Below are 15,510 nucleotides of genomic sequence, written 5' to 3' on the forward strand. Positions count from 1 at the left end.
ATGTGAAGAGGCTGCGGATGGCAGACAAGCAGGTTTGCCCTTAAGAAGTCACGGAGAGTAGCTGGGCTTGTCCAAACCTCTGCAGGAGGCAAATCTTTCCTGGCTCTCTCAGGAGACCTCATTGCTCCTCTAGCACGATATAAGCCAGATGCAAACTGGAGATCACCTTGACCTTTTGTGAATCTAGGGCCCCAGAATAGGAATCTGGACACCTTCACACTCACCAGGGCCCCCAGTGACAAGTTTTTGGAAAAAAAAAATGTTTAGAAAAATGAAAAGAGAGAAAAAGAAATAACCACAATGCAGGATAATGATTAGATGAAGGCTCACTTGTGCTTGAATCTTTAACTTTGGGATAATTTTTTGTCCCTCAAATTTGACCAAAATATCCATCTTTCTCTGGAAAATGTGGATTCGGGGGGAAATAGGTAGTATCTGTTCTTCAGCAAAGGTAAAGCTAGAAGACTCAGAGATTGAGAACTCTCTTTCTCAGGTGCCCGAAAGAAGTAAAGTAGCAATGTTAGCGGTGGAAGGAAGTGGGAAGGGGTCCCCATCAGTGCAGAGCACATTTACTTTGTATCATGTCAAGGTCTAATGATGTGGAGGAAAAAAGTGCTGGCTTTAAACCTAGCATATTTCCTTGGACTCCTGATTTTACTATGTATAAGCTATGTGACTCTGAACAAGTTACTTAACCTCTCTGAGAATCAACTTTCACATCCTAAAATGAGTCTAACAATGATTCTTTCATAGAACTATTTGGGCATTAACCAAGATAGATTATCTATACAGCAAGCACAGTACCTAGCACATAGAAGGTGCTCAGTAAAAGTTAAATCCTTCTACTTCTCCCTCTTTCAACAACCCAATTCTCTATATAAAACAGTAGATAAAATCTTCACTATTTCATACTTGTAGAAACCCATTCCCAGTGAGGGTAAGTTGCTTATCAAACCTCACTCAGATAGAAAGAGTAGAGGTCACAACCAAGATTTCCCTGATGCGATAGTTAGTCCTTGTTGTTTGATTGGTACCATAAAGATGACTCAATTCCGAGTCTCAGAAAGTGCCAGTAGTGGCCATGTCAGATGGAGACCTCAGAATCAAATGCTAGTATACCACAGGCTACCTTTTGCAAAGGTGTCCATCAGGGAGACTGTAGCTGTAACTGTCTCTCAAAAATGACTAAAACATGTGGGATGGAAATGTGTGGGATGTATGGGATTTCGAGGGTGGGGTGCTACTTGAAGTTGTAACTAATAGTGTAACCAAGAACTCCTTATCTTTTAAACTGGTTGTGCAAAACACATACCCTAGCACAAGACAATTATTTCTGGAATGGCTGAAATGTGGAGAAGATGCCCTTGATTCAATAATAACAACAACAATAATTTTGTTTTCAATTCACTCCCTCCCTGCCAGCAAATGTGGCATGAGCAGGAACATAACTTCAAATACTGGGTATTTGAAGTCTTCTCTTTACCTGGCTCTCCAATCATTTTTGGGATAGGAAGGGTCTCTGTAAGAGGCCAGATTGTGGTGAATCTTGTCTTTGTTTCTTCCCATGAGTGGTTGAATTTCTAGTCATATTTGAATTGTCCTATCACTATGATCTACAATTTTATAATTTTAGAATTAGTGCTTTCATTTTATAAATGAAGACTCTGAGGTATGCTCAGACGTATGAAATAACTTGTCCAAGTTCAGGGACCTAACTGGGCCAGCTCTTGATCTAGTGTTCACCTCCTCCACTGGGTAATCCAGGGTTTAGGGAACCTGTGTGGATGGCAGAAACAATCTTCTTGCATAACCATTTGTATGGATATGTAGCTAACTGTACACAAATACCATGATAAAAGCACTCAAGGTTAAGTGTGATAAGAGCACAATTATTATCACAAATATTCCAATATTCCATTAAACATCCTCAGAAAAAAAAGTAAATAAATAAAATGTCAAAAAGCCCTTGAAACCACTATTACTTTTTAAATTCAGAAATTTCTTTATGGATTCCCAAGGCAGTCCCCTATAATTATTATGGGAATGGAAAAGCACTATAAATATATGCTTTGGTGTATTCTCATTATTTCTCATAAGTTTCACTCAACTATAATTTACTGAGCATCTATTATGGGCCAGATATATGCTAAGTGCTCAGAATAAAAAGACAAACAGTCATAGTCTATGCTCAAGAAGTTCCCTCTCTAGGGAAAGGTAAAAACAGATACTACATAAAATAGATCTAAGACTTAAATGTAAGACCTAAAATTATAAAACTCTTAGAAGAAAACATAGGAGAAAACTTCCATAACCTTGTATTTGGCCATGATTTCTTTGACGTAACATCCAAAGCCAAACAGGAAAATAAATAATAGATAAATTGGACTACATTAAAATTAAAAACTTCTGTACGTTAAAGGCATAATTAACAGGTAAAAAGGCAACCCACTGAATAGAAGACAATATTCGCAAATCATATATCTGATAAAGGATCCAGAACATATAAAGAATTCCTACAACTCAACAACAATGAAACAAATCCAATTCAACAATATACAAAGAACCTGAATAGGCATTCCTCCAGAGAAGACATACAAATGGCCAATCATCACATGAAATACTCAACACCTTAATCAACAGAAAAATGCAAATCAAAACTGCAATGAAGTACTACTTCACACCTATTAGGATGGTTACTATAAAAAATATATATAAGTGTTAGAGATGTGGAGAAATTGCAACCCTTGTGCACTGTTGGTAGAATGTAAAACAGTACAGCCAGTTTGTAAAATAGTGTGGTGGTACCTTAAACACTTAAAAATAGAACAACCACATGATTCCACAATCTCACTTCTGGGTACAAACCCCCAAAAAATGAAGGCAGAGTCTTGAGGAGATATTTGTACATCCATATTTATAGCAGTAGTATTCACAATAGCCAAAAGGTAGAAGTAACCCAAGTGTCCATCAACAGATGACTGGATAAATAAAATGGGGTCCATACATACAATGGAAATTCTGGTATATGCTACAATATTGATGAACCTTGAGGGTATTATACTAACTGAAATAAGACAGTCACAAAACAACAAACACTGTGTGATTCCACTTATATGTGGCAATTAGAGTAGTCAAATTTGTAAAGACAGAAAGCTGAATAGCAGTTGCCAGGGGCTGAGGAAGAGAGGAAAGAGGAGTTGTTGTTTAATGGGTACAGAGCTTCAGTTTTGCAAGAAAGGAGCTCTGTGGATTGATGAAAGTGATGGTAGCAAAACACTGTTTATGTAATTAATGGCACTGAGCTGTATTCCTAAAAGGGTTAATACAGTTATTTTTATCTTATGTGTATTTTACCAAAATTTTTTTTTAAAAAAGTACAAGCATGCAATCAACATCATCAGTAAACTCACCAGGAGCCAACTTAGGTCTCTGCTGTCCCAGCATACACTGCAAGGGACCAGGTTAGGTGAGACTTCAATAAAAACCATTCACAAAGAAATGTTAAGATTCTGTGTGAAAGGTGGTATACTGAGAGAAGATGGAAAGCATTAATGAAGAAAGCTGGCAAACTACAGAGCCCTATACAATCTGTCATGCAAATCATAAGCCTCACTAGAAGATTATAAAACAAATAATGTTAAATTTCTCCATTAACAGTTAGAAATGGTGACGTCATCAAAATTGTGATATGAAGTGAGCCTCTGGAAATCTCCCCTGGAATTTAAAACAAATCGAACAACTATAACTCCACAAAGGATGCCCTGCACAGCAGACAGGCAAGACGAAGGGGCTCACTACTGAATTCACCTAAAGGTGGGCAAACTGCATGAGCAGAGGAGGAGGGAAAGGAGAAGTGTGGAGACGGAGCCGTGTGGGCTCAGGACGCAGACCTAGCTCAGTGCTCCAAGCTCACTGCATCCATGAACTACAGCAGATGTGGAAGAGGGAAGAACTCAGACTGCTACGGCTCAGTTTGTGGCCCACAGGGCTGAGGGGACAGCATATACTACGGCTGAACCCAATGCTCACGGCAGAGACCTTGGAGAAAAGACAAAGGGAAGAAGGCTGAAAACGGTTGTTTAAGCCCGTGCTACCTCAGAGAATGGAAGCCTTAGGCAAGGAGATTGGCCATGCCCATCCTACCCTCCCAGAGCTCGCCCTGCCTCCACCTGCCAAGTGCCAGAAGTGGCACAGTTGCAGTGTCAGACCAAAAGAACAGAATAATTGCAGCTCTGAGAACTGTGGTCCACAGACACAGATTTGCAGCCCAACTAGTTCCGGCAAAGGGGAGGCAGCTGTACAAGCAGGACAGGCTGTGGTGGTGGTCGCTGCCATTGCTCTGGGCCAATTCTCAAAACTCACCCCGCCCCTGTCCCCACCTATCTGGGCAGACCCTTGCAGGTGTAAACAGAACTGCTGAAACACATAGGCTCTGAATCTGGTGCAGGATGAGCTTTGGAACTTCAAAAGCTATCCACAAACACACACGCTGGTTGTGCCATATGACACAAGGGAACAGTTAACAGAGGTGAAGCACCCCTTGCAGGGAATACCACCATTGTGTGAGAAGCTGGAATAGTGCAGAGAAAACCTAACACTACAGTGTGAGAGAGACAAAAAGGGTGCAGTTGGAGAGAAAATAAAACATTCTACAAACACGTACTGGAAAACAAAAGAAAGACCTCTTCCTATCAACCTGTTGCAGAAAATCAGGTGTAGCCATAATGATATCAGATGAGACAGACTTCAGGGTGAAAAAGATAACAAGAGACAAAGATGGACATTTCATAACAATAAAGGGGACTATAAAACAAGAAGACATAACAGTCATCAATATTTATGCCCCCAATCAGGGAGCAATGAAATATACCAAGCAATTACTAACCGAACTAAAGGGAGAAATTGACCAAAATGCAATTATACTAGGGGACTTAAATACATCATTGACAGCTATGGATATTAGCTGTCCAACAGAAAATAAATAACGAAAAGCAGCCTTAAACAACACATTAGATGAAATGGACATAATTGACATTGATAGAGCACTTAATACTAAAACATCACACTACACAGTTTTTTCTAGTGTACATGGAACATTCTCAAGGATAGACCATATATTGGGACATAAAACTAGCCTCAGCAAGTTTAAGAAGATTGAAATCATACCAAGCATATTCTCTGATCACAAGGCTTTGAAATTGAATGTCAACTGCAAAAAGAAAGCAGAAAAACCACAAATACATGGAGATTAAACAGCATACTCTTAAATAACATATCAAAGAAGAAATTAGAGATCAAAGACACAAGGAAACATTGAGAATGAAAATACTTCCTACCAAAATTTTCGGGATGCAGCAAAAGCAGTTTTAAAAGGCAAATTTATATCATTGCAGCCTATCTCAAAAACAGGAAAAATCATAAATAAACAAGATCAAGTAACACCTTAAAGAACTAGAAAAAGAAGAACAAATGAAAACCAAGGTCAGCAGAGAAAGGAAATAATAAAAATCAGAGCAGAAAGAAATGAAATAGAGAACAAAAAAACAATAGAAACAATTAATGTGACAAAGAGCTGGTGCTTTGAATACATTAACAAAATTGACAAACCCTTGGCTAGACTCACTAAGATAAAAAGACAGAAGACACTAATAAACAAAATCAGAAATGAAAAAGGGGAAGTTATCACGGATACCACAGAAATACAAAGGATCATCCAAGAATACTATGAAGGACTATATGCCACCAAATTCAACAACGTAGAAGATGTGGACAAGTTCTTAGAAACATAGAGCCTTCCTAGGCTGAACCATGAGGAACTGGAAAATCTAAACGGATTGATCACCAGTAACAAAATTGAATCAGTCATCCAAAACTTTCCCAAAAGCAAAAGTCTGAGACCAGATGGCTTCACTAGTGAATTCTACTAAACCTTCAAAGAGGATCTAATACCAATCCTGCACAAACTCTTCCAAAAAATTGAAGAAGAGACAGTATTCCCTAACTCATTTTATAAGGCCAACATTACCCTGATACCAAAAACTAGTAAGGACAACACAAAAATAGAAAACTACAGACCAATATCTCTGATGAATACAGATGCAAAAATCCTAAATAAAATTCTAGCAAATCGAATACAACAATGCATTAAACAGATTATTCATCATGACCAAGTGGGGTTTAACCCCGGGGCACAAGGATGGTTCAACATCTGCAAATCCATCAATGTGATACATCAGAAAAACAAAATAAAGGACAAAAATCATATGATTATATCAATTGATGCAGAAAAAGCATTTGACAAGACACAACATGCATTTATGATTCAAACACTTAATAAAATAGGTATAGAAGGAAACTACCTTAACATAATAAAGGCCATATATGACAAACCCTCAGCTAATCTCATAATTAATGGTGAAAAACTGAAGCCCTTTGCTCCAGATGCAGATAAATGACAGGGCTCTCCCCAATCTCCCCTGCTTTCATCAAAATAGTTAAAATGGCCATATTACCCAAGCAACATACAGACTTAATGCAATCCTCATCAATGGCATTTTTTAAAGAAATAGAACAAAAAATCACCAGATTTGTTTGGAACCACAAAAGACCCCGAATAGCCAAAGCAATCTTAAGAAAAAAGAACAATAATGGAGGTATCACACTCCCTGACTTTAGCTTGCACTATAGGGCTACAATAATCAAAACAGCATGGTATTGGCAGAAAAGAAGACACATAGACCAATGGAATAGAACTGAGAACCCAGAAGCAAAACCACATAAATATAGACAGATGGTTTTTGACAAAGAAGTTAAAAACATACAACGAAGGAAAGACAGCCTCTTCAATAAGTGGTGCTGGGAGAATTGGATAGCCGCATGCAAAAGAATGAAACTGGACTGCTATCTGTCATCATGTACCAAAATTAATTCAAAATGGATCAAAGACTTAACCATAAGACCTGACACAATAAACTGCATAGAAGAAAACATAGGTACTAAACTTATGGACCTTGGGTTCAAAGAGCATTTTATGAATTTGACTCCAAAGGCAATGCAAGCAAAAACTAAAATAAACGAATGGGACTATGTGAAACTTAAAAGCTTCTGCACAGCAAAAGAAACCATCGACAAAATAAAGAGGCAACCAACTGAATGGGAGAAGATTTTTGCAAACAGTGCCTCCAATAAGGGGCTAATATCCAGAATATACAAGGAAGTCATGCAACTCAACAACAAAAAAAGGAAACAACCCAATTGAAAAATGGGCAGAGGACCTGAAGAGACATTTCTCCAAAGAGGACATACAAATGGCAAATAGACATATGAAAAAATGCTCAACATCACTAATCATCAGAGAAATGCAGATCAAAACCACAATGAGATATCACCTCATCCCAGTCAGAATGGCTATCATCAACAAGACAAATAGTAACAAATGTTGGAGAGGCTGTGGAGAAAAAGGAACCCTCATACACTGTTGGTGGGAATGCAGACTGGTGCAGCCGCTATAGAAGGCAGTGTGACGGTTCCTAAAAAAATTACGAATAGAATTACCATATTACCCAGCAATCCCTCTCCTGGGTATCTACCCAAAAACATCTGAAAACATTTATGCATAAAGACACGTGTGCTCCAATGTTCATTGCAGCTTTGTTTACGGTGGCCAAGACATGGAAACAACCAAAATGTCCTTCGATAGATGAATGGATAAAGAAGTCGTGGAGTATATACACAATGGAATACTATTCGGCGGTAAGAAAAGGTGATATAGGAACATTTGTGACAACATGGAAGGATCTTGAGAATATAATGCTAAGCAAAATAAGTCAGACAGAAAAACAGAGAACCATATGATTTCACTGATATGTGGTATATAAACCAAAACAGCAAAAGAACAAGACAAACAAATGAGAAACAAAAACTCATAGACACAGACAATAGTTTTGTGGTTGCCAGAGGGTAAGGGGTGGGGGGTGGGAGATGAGGGTAAGGGGTTCGAATATATGGTGATGGAAGGAGAACTGACTCCGGGTGATGAACACGCAATGGGATTTATAGATGATGTAATACAGAATTGTACACCTGAAATGTATGTAATTTCACTAACAATTGCCACCCCAATAAATTAGAAAAAAGAAAAAAAATCAAGAGGTACAAACTGGTTGATACAAAGTAGTCATGGGGATGCAGGGTATAGCATAAGGAATATAGTCAATAATATTGTAATAACTCTCTATGGTATCAGATGGGTACTAGATTTACTGGAGTGATAGAAGGGAGAGAGGTTGGGAGCAGGGTGAAAAAGCTGAAGGGATTAAGAAGTACAAATTGGTAGTTACACAATAGTCATGGGGATGTAAAGTAAAGCATAGGGAATATAGTTATCATATGGTAATAACTATGTATAAGGCCAAGTGGGTACTAGACTACCAGGGTGATCACTTCTAAAACTACATAAATGTCTACAGACTATGCTTGCTGTACACCTGAAACTAATATAAAATTATACTGAATGCAACTGTAATTCAAAATTTTTTAAAGGGGGAAAAAGGTGATGGGAAATAAGGGATTCAAATTTCCAGGTATAAAACAAACAAGTCATGAGGATGTAATGCACAGCATAGGGAACATAGTCAATAATATTGTGTTAGTGTGGTACGGTGTCAGATGGTTGCTGGACTTACGGTGATCACTCCTTTAGGTATAGAAATGATGAATAACTTTGGTATAAACCTGAAACTAATATTGTATGTTACCTATATTTTAATATAAATCTTCAAACAATAAAATAAAATGAGAGATGGGATGAGTCCATTTTCAGGAAAGGCCCAATTTAGGTTTTACATATGAATGGCAAGTTTTGTGTCTCCTGGAAGAACTACAGATAGTTGTGTAACATATTTAAATTAATGATTGAACTTGAATCTGTGCCTTTAAAATGTCTGGGGATTGATCTTGGCCACAAGATCTGTTGGTCCTTTGAAATTGGCCCAGCATAAATGAAATGTCTGCAGGGGGCACAGGCTGAGAGGTGGGTTTCCCTCCAAGTCTGTTCTCCCATGGGTGTGAGCATTCCTTATAGCTCCTTGGAGAATTACACAATTCTGAAGTGCAAAAGGAACTGGTTTATTCTACTTCAATTATAGAGATCTTGAGCCTTTCATTAACATTTTTGTCTTTAGCGTTTTAAAGTAGAAATAATGGCCTACTTCGTAATATTTCAGCCATTTTCCCCTCATTTCACCCTTTATCAAAGTAGAATTGGTCAAAAGATGGGACTCTCCATTTCTCTGTCCAAATTCTCTGAAGAAGTTAACGATCCCAACTTCTCTGTACAGAAAGGCTTTAGAAACATTTGTTTAAATCTGGCTTTTGAATCAACCCCAATTGACTATTCCATGGCAAAAGGTACATAATTTTATCACAGATAAACTTTCCTTGCTCACAATTCATAGCCTAGGGCTGCTGTGAGGATCGTGCAGATGTGTGTTGGAAATAAAACAGTGAACTACCAGGGTGGCTGCAATTAAATTCAGACTTGCATTCAAATCATGGCCTGCTCTGCATTTCTTCGAGAAGTTTGCTTTCTATAGACATTTCAAAATGTCTCTTCACAAAAGGAGGCAGGATGGCTGAGCCCATGTCCCTTCAATCAAGGCAATGAAAATAGGCAGAACACGTATTTGCAGGATGCCAAAGTAGCTGTACATCCACACACATGGAGAGCTAAGGCTTCCAGTCCAGGGTGTTTTCTTATGAAATCCAGGTTGTTCTACCCCTATAGTCAAAGACAGACTGCAATCATTATTTGAAAAATACAGAAATCATGAACTCATATTGAACATCAACCCACCAGCATGTGTTATAAAATGGAATGGCTCCTTGAAAAGAAAGATTTCTTTTTCTGTATGCAGATATATCTCCTTTTGACTGAAAATGCATTCTAAAATTAAAATATTGAATATTTAGCAAATTCTGATGTTATTGAAGAGTTCTGGATTCATGCCAGAAGTTAGATGGCTTAAGAATAACAAATGACCAATTTGGAATGATTTTTCTAGATAATTATAGACAGTACAATATTTAGAAGGAAGAAAACTACAGAGAACCAATTATAGATGAAGTCCTTGCAAAGAGACTTCATATAGATATGTGATTTTTCTAAGCTAAAACTAAGTTTACAAAATTTGCAAATGTGGTTTTGTTGGCCAAATTATTTTAATATGGAGTTCAGATTTAATCTGCCTTCTGATTCTTTATATGTGGAATCAGTTTTAATCACTTTTATTTATTTGAAGCCATATACATTACATAAAGTTGTTAGAAAAAAATTCCCAGCATTTTCATGCTTATGTTAAATGCCCATTTGAAATACTTTCTTAAAAATCTATTTTGAAAGTGTGACTCTGTAACCTTTGAAAACTTTGGGAGTTATCCCAGGAGTTGGTCTGTTTAAAGAAGATAATCACTTGTGCATAAATGTCAAGCAAGATAACAGGTATTATAGAGGTGCAAAATAACATGACCCCAAGATTTACAGATTTAAGCCACACAAACAATGGTGAAAACCACTTTTTGTAATGTACATTGGAAAGTTACCACACACATTTACATGCAAGCTTAAATGATCTGAAAAAGACAACAAGATTCAGAACTGATTTCGACATTTGAGCAAATCACAAACATCAGATCTGGCCCTTGCTTAAAATTTCTATTTAGTTGTTGAGCTGAACAAAAATAAACAAATGGAAAGCTTAACAGATGGACAAGACTTTTCTCATGATTTTTTAAAACTGAAAATGCAGCAGAAAACAAATATCACCACAGAAGTCCTTGCAAAGAGACTGCCTTTGGCATCTAAACTGGAGCAAACAATCTGCAAAGCTTCCCCGTATTCCCATTACTCCCCCACAAGAATCCTCCACTCTTGCTGTATTTCCTAATTTCATGGACTGTATTGCTGAGCTGTTCATCAAAATAGTACACACATACACAAAAAAAAAAATGCAGAGCAGTGAAAGCTAAGAAACAATAGAAACCATGGCTTTGACAATGCCTTCCCTCAACACCCTCTTTCTGCTTCTGCTGTGACACTTGCATTCAAAAGCAGAACAATGGATTGAGGAATACAAGGCAGGGGGGAAAAAGGAAATCAGATGAATTCTGAACTAAGATGGCACTGTTCTCACCTTTTCCATTTTTGGGTTTCTTTTTGTTTGTTTGTTTTGTTTTGTTTTTTCTTTTTTTGGTGAATGATCTGGATGGAAGCGTCCTGCAGAGAAGAAATAAAATGGGTGTCTGAATTTTTGGATGGTTCTGAAGCCTTCTGCATTTGCAAACACATTTTAGAACTATTTGCAGGGGTATATTTGTCTCTCTCTCTCTCTCTCTCTCTCTCTCTCTCTCTCTCTCTGGTCTTATATCCTGCTATCTCTATCACACTTCCATTAGTATGAAGACTTTCTGCCTGTGTGAATGAGAGTGTGCATTCCTTAGTGTTCCAATCAAGACCCACATATGCATGCATTTCTAATCTAAGCAGCCCATAGCAGTTAACTACAATTATCAATTAGTCTGCAATAGCTGAGGTCCTCAATGCCTCTGAAGAAACAAAGGTGGAAATACATGCAAATACTGTTACACCTGGATCATGCAACTTGCTGGCTACAAATAACTGCACCTTTTTCATTTTTTTTGTTTGTTTTTGTTTAACTCTCATATCTATGTAATATTACAGATTATTAATGTATCCAGCTGCATAAGTAGGTAGCAAGTGTCTTTAGGCATGCATGTTTCTTTGGCATCATTGGAAATAAAATGCATTAAGGTGAACTAAAAGGAAATACCTGGTGACAAATAAGAGTTTATGACACATGTGATCCATGCTCCATTATAATCAACTGCCTCCAGAACTTAAATTAACTATATGGTAGAGCTCTATGTTCATTTTAGTGACTTTTATGAAAGAAACTAATAAAATAATGATGAAAACACAGAGAGAGAACTATCGAGCTATAAAAAGCATATAAGAAGATTAATTCTCCTCTATAATAGATGAAATTATTTTAGTTTAAATTCAACTCTGGATTTGGGCTAACATGGGTGGATTTCTTTTGGAGTGTGTGTGTGTGTGTGTGTGTGTGTGTGTGTGTGTGTTAATTGTACATGTGAGCTTACATTGGATATATCTGTGGTAACTTGCATTGGATGTATTCTGTGATAACCCTCTGAAACAATATAAAGAATTTATTTATTTTGTAAATACACTCCCCCTCAAAAAAATCAACCCTCTTGAAAAACAATGGTTGGCCTTTCTGTTTTCAAGGACATCAAAATACTGTTAATTTCAACATACAAGAAGAAAGAGGGAGATATAAGTAACAGCTAAACTTAAGCACTTTTAAATACAGATAATTTCAAAGGGAATGGTGCACTTTGTATCTGATGTTATCTGTGATTTTGTCCCTCTTTTCTGGTGCATTGAAAGCTGCATTTCTTTTCTCAGTACGTCTTGTTAGAATTGAAATTAAGGGGGTCGGGGGGTGATAGATTAGGGTAAAGTGGACCAAATATACGGTGATGGAAGGAGAACTGACTCTGGGTGGTGAACACACAATGGGATTTATAGATGATGTAATACAGAATTGTACACCTGAAATCTACGTGACTTTACTAACAATTGTCACCCCAATAAATTTAAATAAATAAATAAATAAGAAATTATTTTCAAACAAGTTATGAATAATATCCTGAAGGTTAATATATTTCTCCAACTCTGTAAATAAGACAAAGTTTCACCTAAAGACATGCATTTACAGCCACACTGTAGCAGGGGCTGAAAAACAGTATCATCTTATTTCTCTATTATTTACTTCTATTCTTGGGACTAGGTCTCTAAAGAGCAATCTGGTTTTTTGTTTGTTTATTTGTTTTTTCCTCCTAGACAAAATGGCTCAAACAATAATGTCACCTCCTTTAACCTGTAAGGTAAATACAGAAGCTGAGAAATTTAGAGATAACACTCAAAAAGAAAAACGCCAACAAGGAAGCCTAAAAATTGAGTTACAGGGGAAAGCAGGTGGGAGGTGGCGAGAGTCTAGCAACCTTCCATAATAAAGAGAGGTGTCAGAAATCAGGATGAAGCAGTTCTCTCAAGACAAAGCAGGGGTAAAGAGGGACGCTCAACAACACCACCCCTATAAAACTGTTACATAAGAAAGAAAAAAAAAACCAATCCTAACGATGTTGAGAGAGAGTAAGGAAATGGTGCTAAATAGTTGGCGAGGTGACCCATCATCCTACTGGCTCCTTGGCTCTTGCTGAGGGGAATAACACCTACAGCAGTGACAACAGAGTAGTAATGTGCCAAGTGCAACCTCTGCCCAGTGCTCTCTGCCTCCCAAAATGGAAAGAAAAGCATGCCTCAGAACCAACAGAAACAAGCAGGGGCCACCATCGCATCAGCACCTATGAAAACTCTGTATGTGGGTCCCATTCAAAAGCAGTGAAGAAATAGAGACAATGGCAAATCAAAAACTGTCAGGGCTTCTGGAATAATTTAATTCCTCACTCCAGAATCTGGATGTGTATAGCAAGAAGCACAGCAGAAAGCTCCTTCACACCAAGGCGTGAGCATATGCCTGACTCTCTGTGAACGTATTTTTAGACATAATATCAGGGGAAAGGCACCCTGTGCATTTATCAAGAGCATTTACTTCCTAATGTTGGTGCAGGCTCTTTTTCACTCTGAGAGTAGCTGATGATCAGAGGAAGCAGTCCACATTTTTCACCAAGCTAAAGGGCAGTTATGCAGACCCTAAACCAAAATCCATTGTCACTGCACTCAGAAAGCATTAAACACATTTTCAAGATGTGTTCTAAAATGAGATCATGCTACAAGGCAATTTGCTGACTTCCAATCTTTCTACAAATGACTTATTCTACCATCCAAAAGCATGACCAGAAGAAGAAATCACACCTTGAGAAAGACAATTCAAACACCATAAACTAAGGATAAAAAATATTAATATTTGGCAGAACACTTATTATGAGTAACATGTACTAAACATCTAAACTTCTCCAAATGACAATATTTATTAAAAGCAAGAGATAAAAGATGTTTTATATCATTTAATGTGCTTTAAATTTAAGTAGTCCTTCCATTCTCTTCAAGTTTCAATTTGTTTTTTCGTTTAAGATTTTATTGGGCAAGGAGAACAGTTTATTGGGGAACAGTGTGTACTTCCAGGACTTTTTCCAAGTCAAGTTGTTGTCCTTTCAATCTCAGTTCTGGAGGGTGCAGCTCAGCTGCAGGTCCAGTTGCCGTTGTTAGTTTCAGGGGGCACAGCCCACCATCCCTTGCGGGAACCGGCAACCTTGTGTTGGAGAGCCCCCACTCCAACCAACTGAGCCATCTGCCACCCTAGAGCTGAGCAGCAGCTCATTGACTTCATTCTAGTTGCGGAGGGTGCAGCTCGTTGGCCCATGTGGGAATCCAACGGGCAGCCCCATTGTCCAGAGCTCACACTCTAACCAACTGAACCATCCATCCACCCCCAAATTTTTAAAATAATAAGTACAACAGAAAAATAGCCCGGGTCATTAAAATACAACTAAAAAGGAAGATAAGAGGCTCAGCCTTCACCAGCAGATCAAACATAATCTGGTATCTTCTTGCCCAAGGTGAGAATTTTCCCTTCACATAGAAGATTAGAATATTTAAAAAGATCCCTTTAAATTTTTCATGTTAGAGCACACTTATTAAATATGTATATGAGCCTATCTGTACATATACAAAATTCTAAGTTAATTTAAATGTATGGGGAAATTCATGAGATACTCAAACAATCCAAAAGGAAAATAAACCAAAGCAAAGAATCCTTAACCACACACTAGTCTCTAAAGTTTCACACACCACACAAATAAGATGGACGTAATGGTAATGAATAAATATAATGTTTCACAACCACAATATTCCAAATGAAATTACGTAAAATGAAGAGCAAAATGCCCACTTCCTTACTTCTCAGTCAGAACAGTTTTCTTAAAAATGTCTTATATGTGTAATCTATAAAAGAGAATTACAAAATAGATTATTTCCAACTCTACAAAATAAGCATTCTGAGTTTCAATTTTTCTTTAAGAGTAGAAACATTTTATAATTTCACACTGTAAATCTCACTGGGACTGAAAGCTTTTATAAGAATTGACAAAGAAAAATTAATTCATGTCAGACCTAAAGGCTTCTTTCAGTCAGATTCATGCAACTTTCGTCCAAAATGAATGTTGAATCTTGAGTTGAACTATCCATCACTTTTTCCTACTCTTTCAATTAATAACACTGCAATCAGATCAATAAAATGTAATAAGAAAAGAGCTTTGCATTTCTATACCTATTAATTCGCTGAGTAACTCCAGCAGTAAAACGTGACTTGAAAGGAAAAACACTCAAGGAAAATGAATTATATTAGCACACTGAGCAATGACTTCCTGATCCAAAAGTGAACACTG

General features: G+C 37.4%; 1 protein-coding gene across 1 annotated transcript in view; it reads right to left on the reverse strand.

Moving 5' to 3' along the window:
* The window catches only part of LOC148757269 (uncharacterized), a 496,442-nt gene that overhangs the window by 405,963 nt on the left and 74,969 nt on the right, over window positions 1-15,510 (reverse strand). Inside the window, exon 2 of the mRNA XM_088800795.1 lies at window positions 11,190-11,272. Coding sequence (XP_088656921.1) covers window positions 11,190-11,198 — 9 coding nt within the window. The 5' untranslated portion in view covers window positions 11,199-11,272. The remainder of the gene's footprint in view (window positions 1-11,189; window positions 11,273-15,510) is intronic.

The sequence above is a fragment of the Rhinolophus sinicus genome, chromosome 9 (genome assembly GCF_057876585.1).
Source record: "Rhinolophus sinicus isolate RSI-liver-muscle chromosome 9, RSI-T2T, whole genome shotgun sequence".
In the NCBI taxonomy this organism is placed as follows: domain Eukaryota; kingdom Metazoa; phylum Chordata; class Mammalia; order Chiroptera; family Rhinolophidae; genus Rhinolophus; species Rhinolophus sinicus.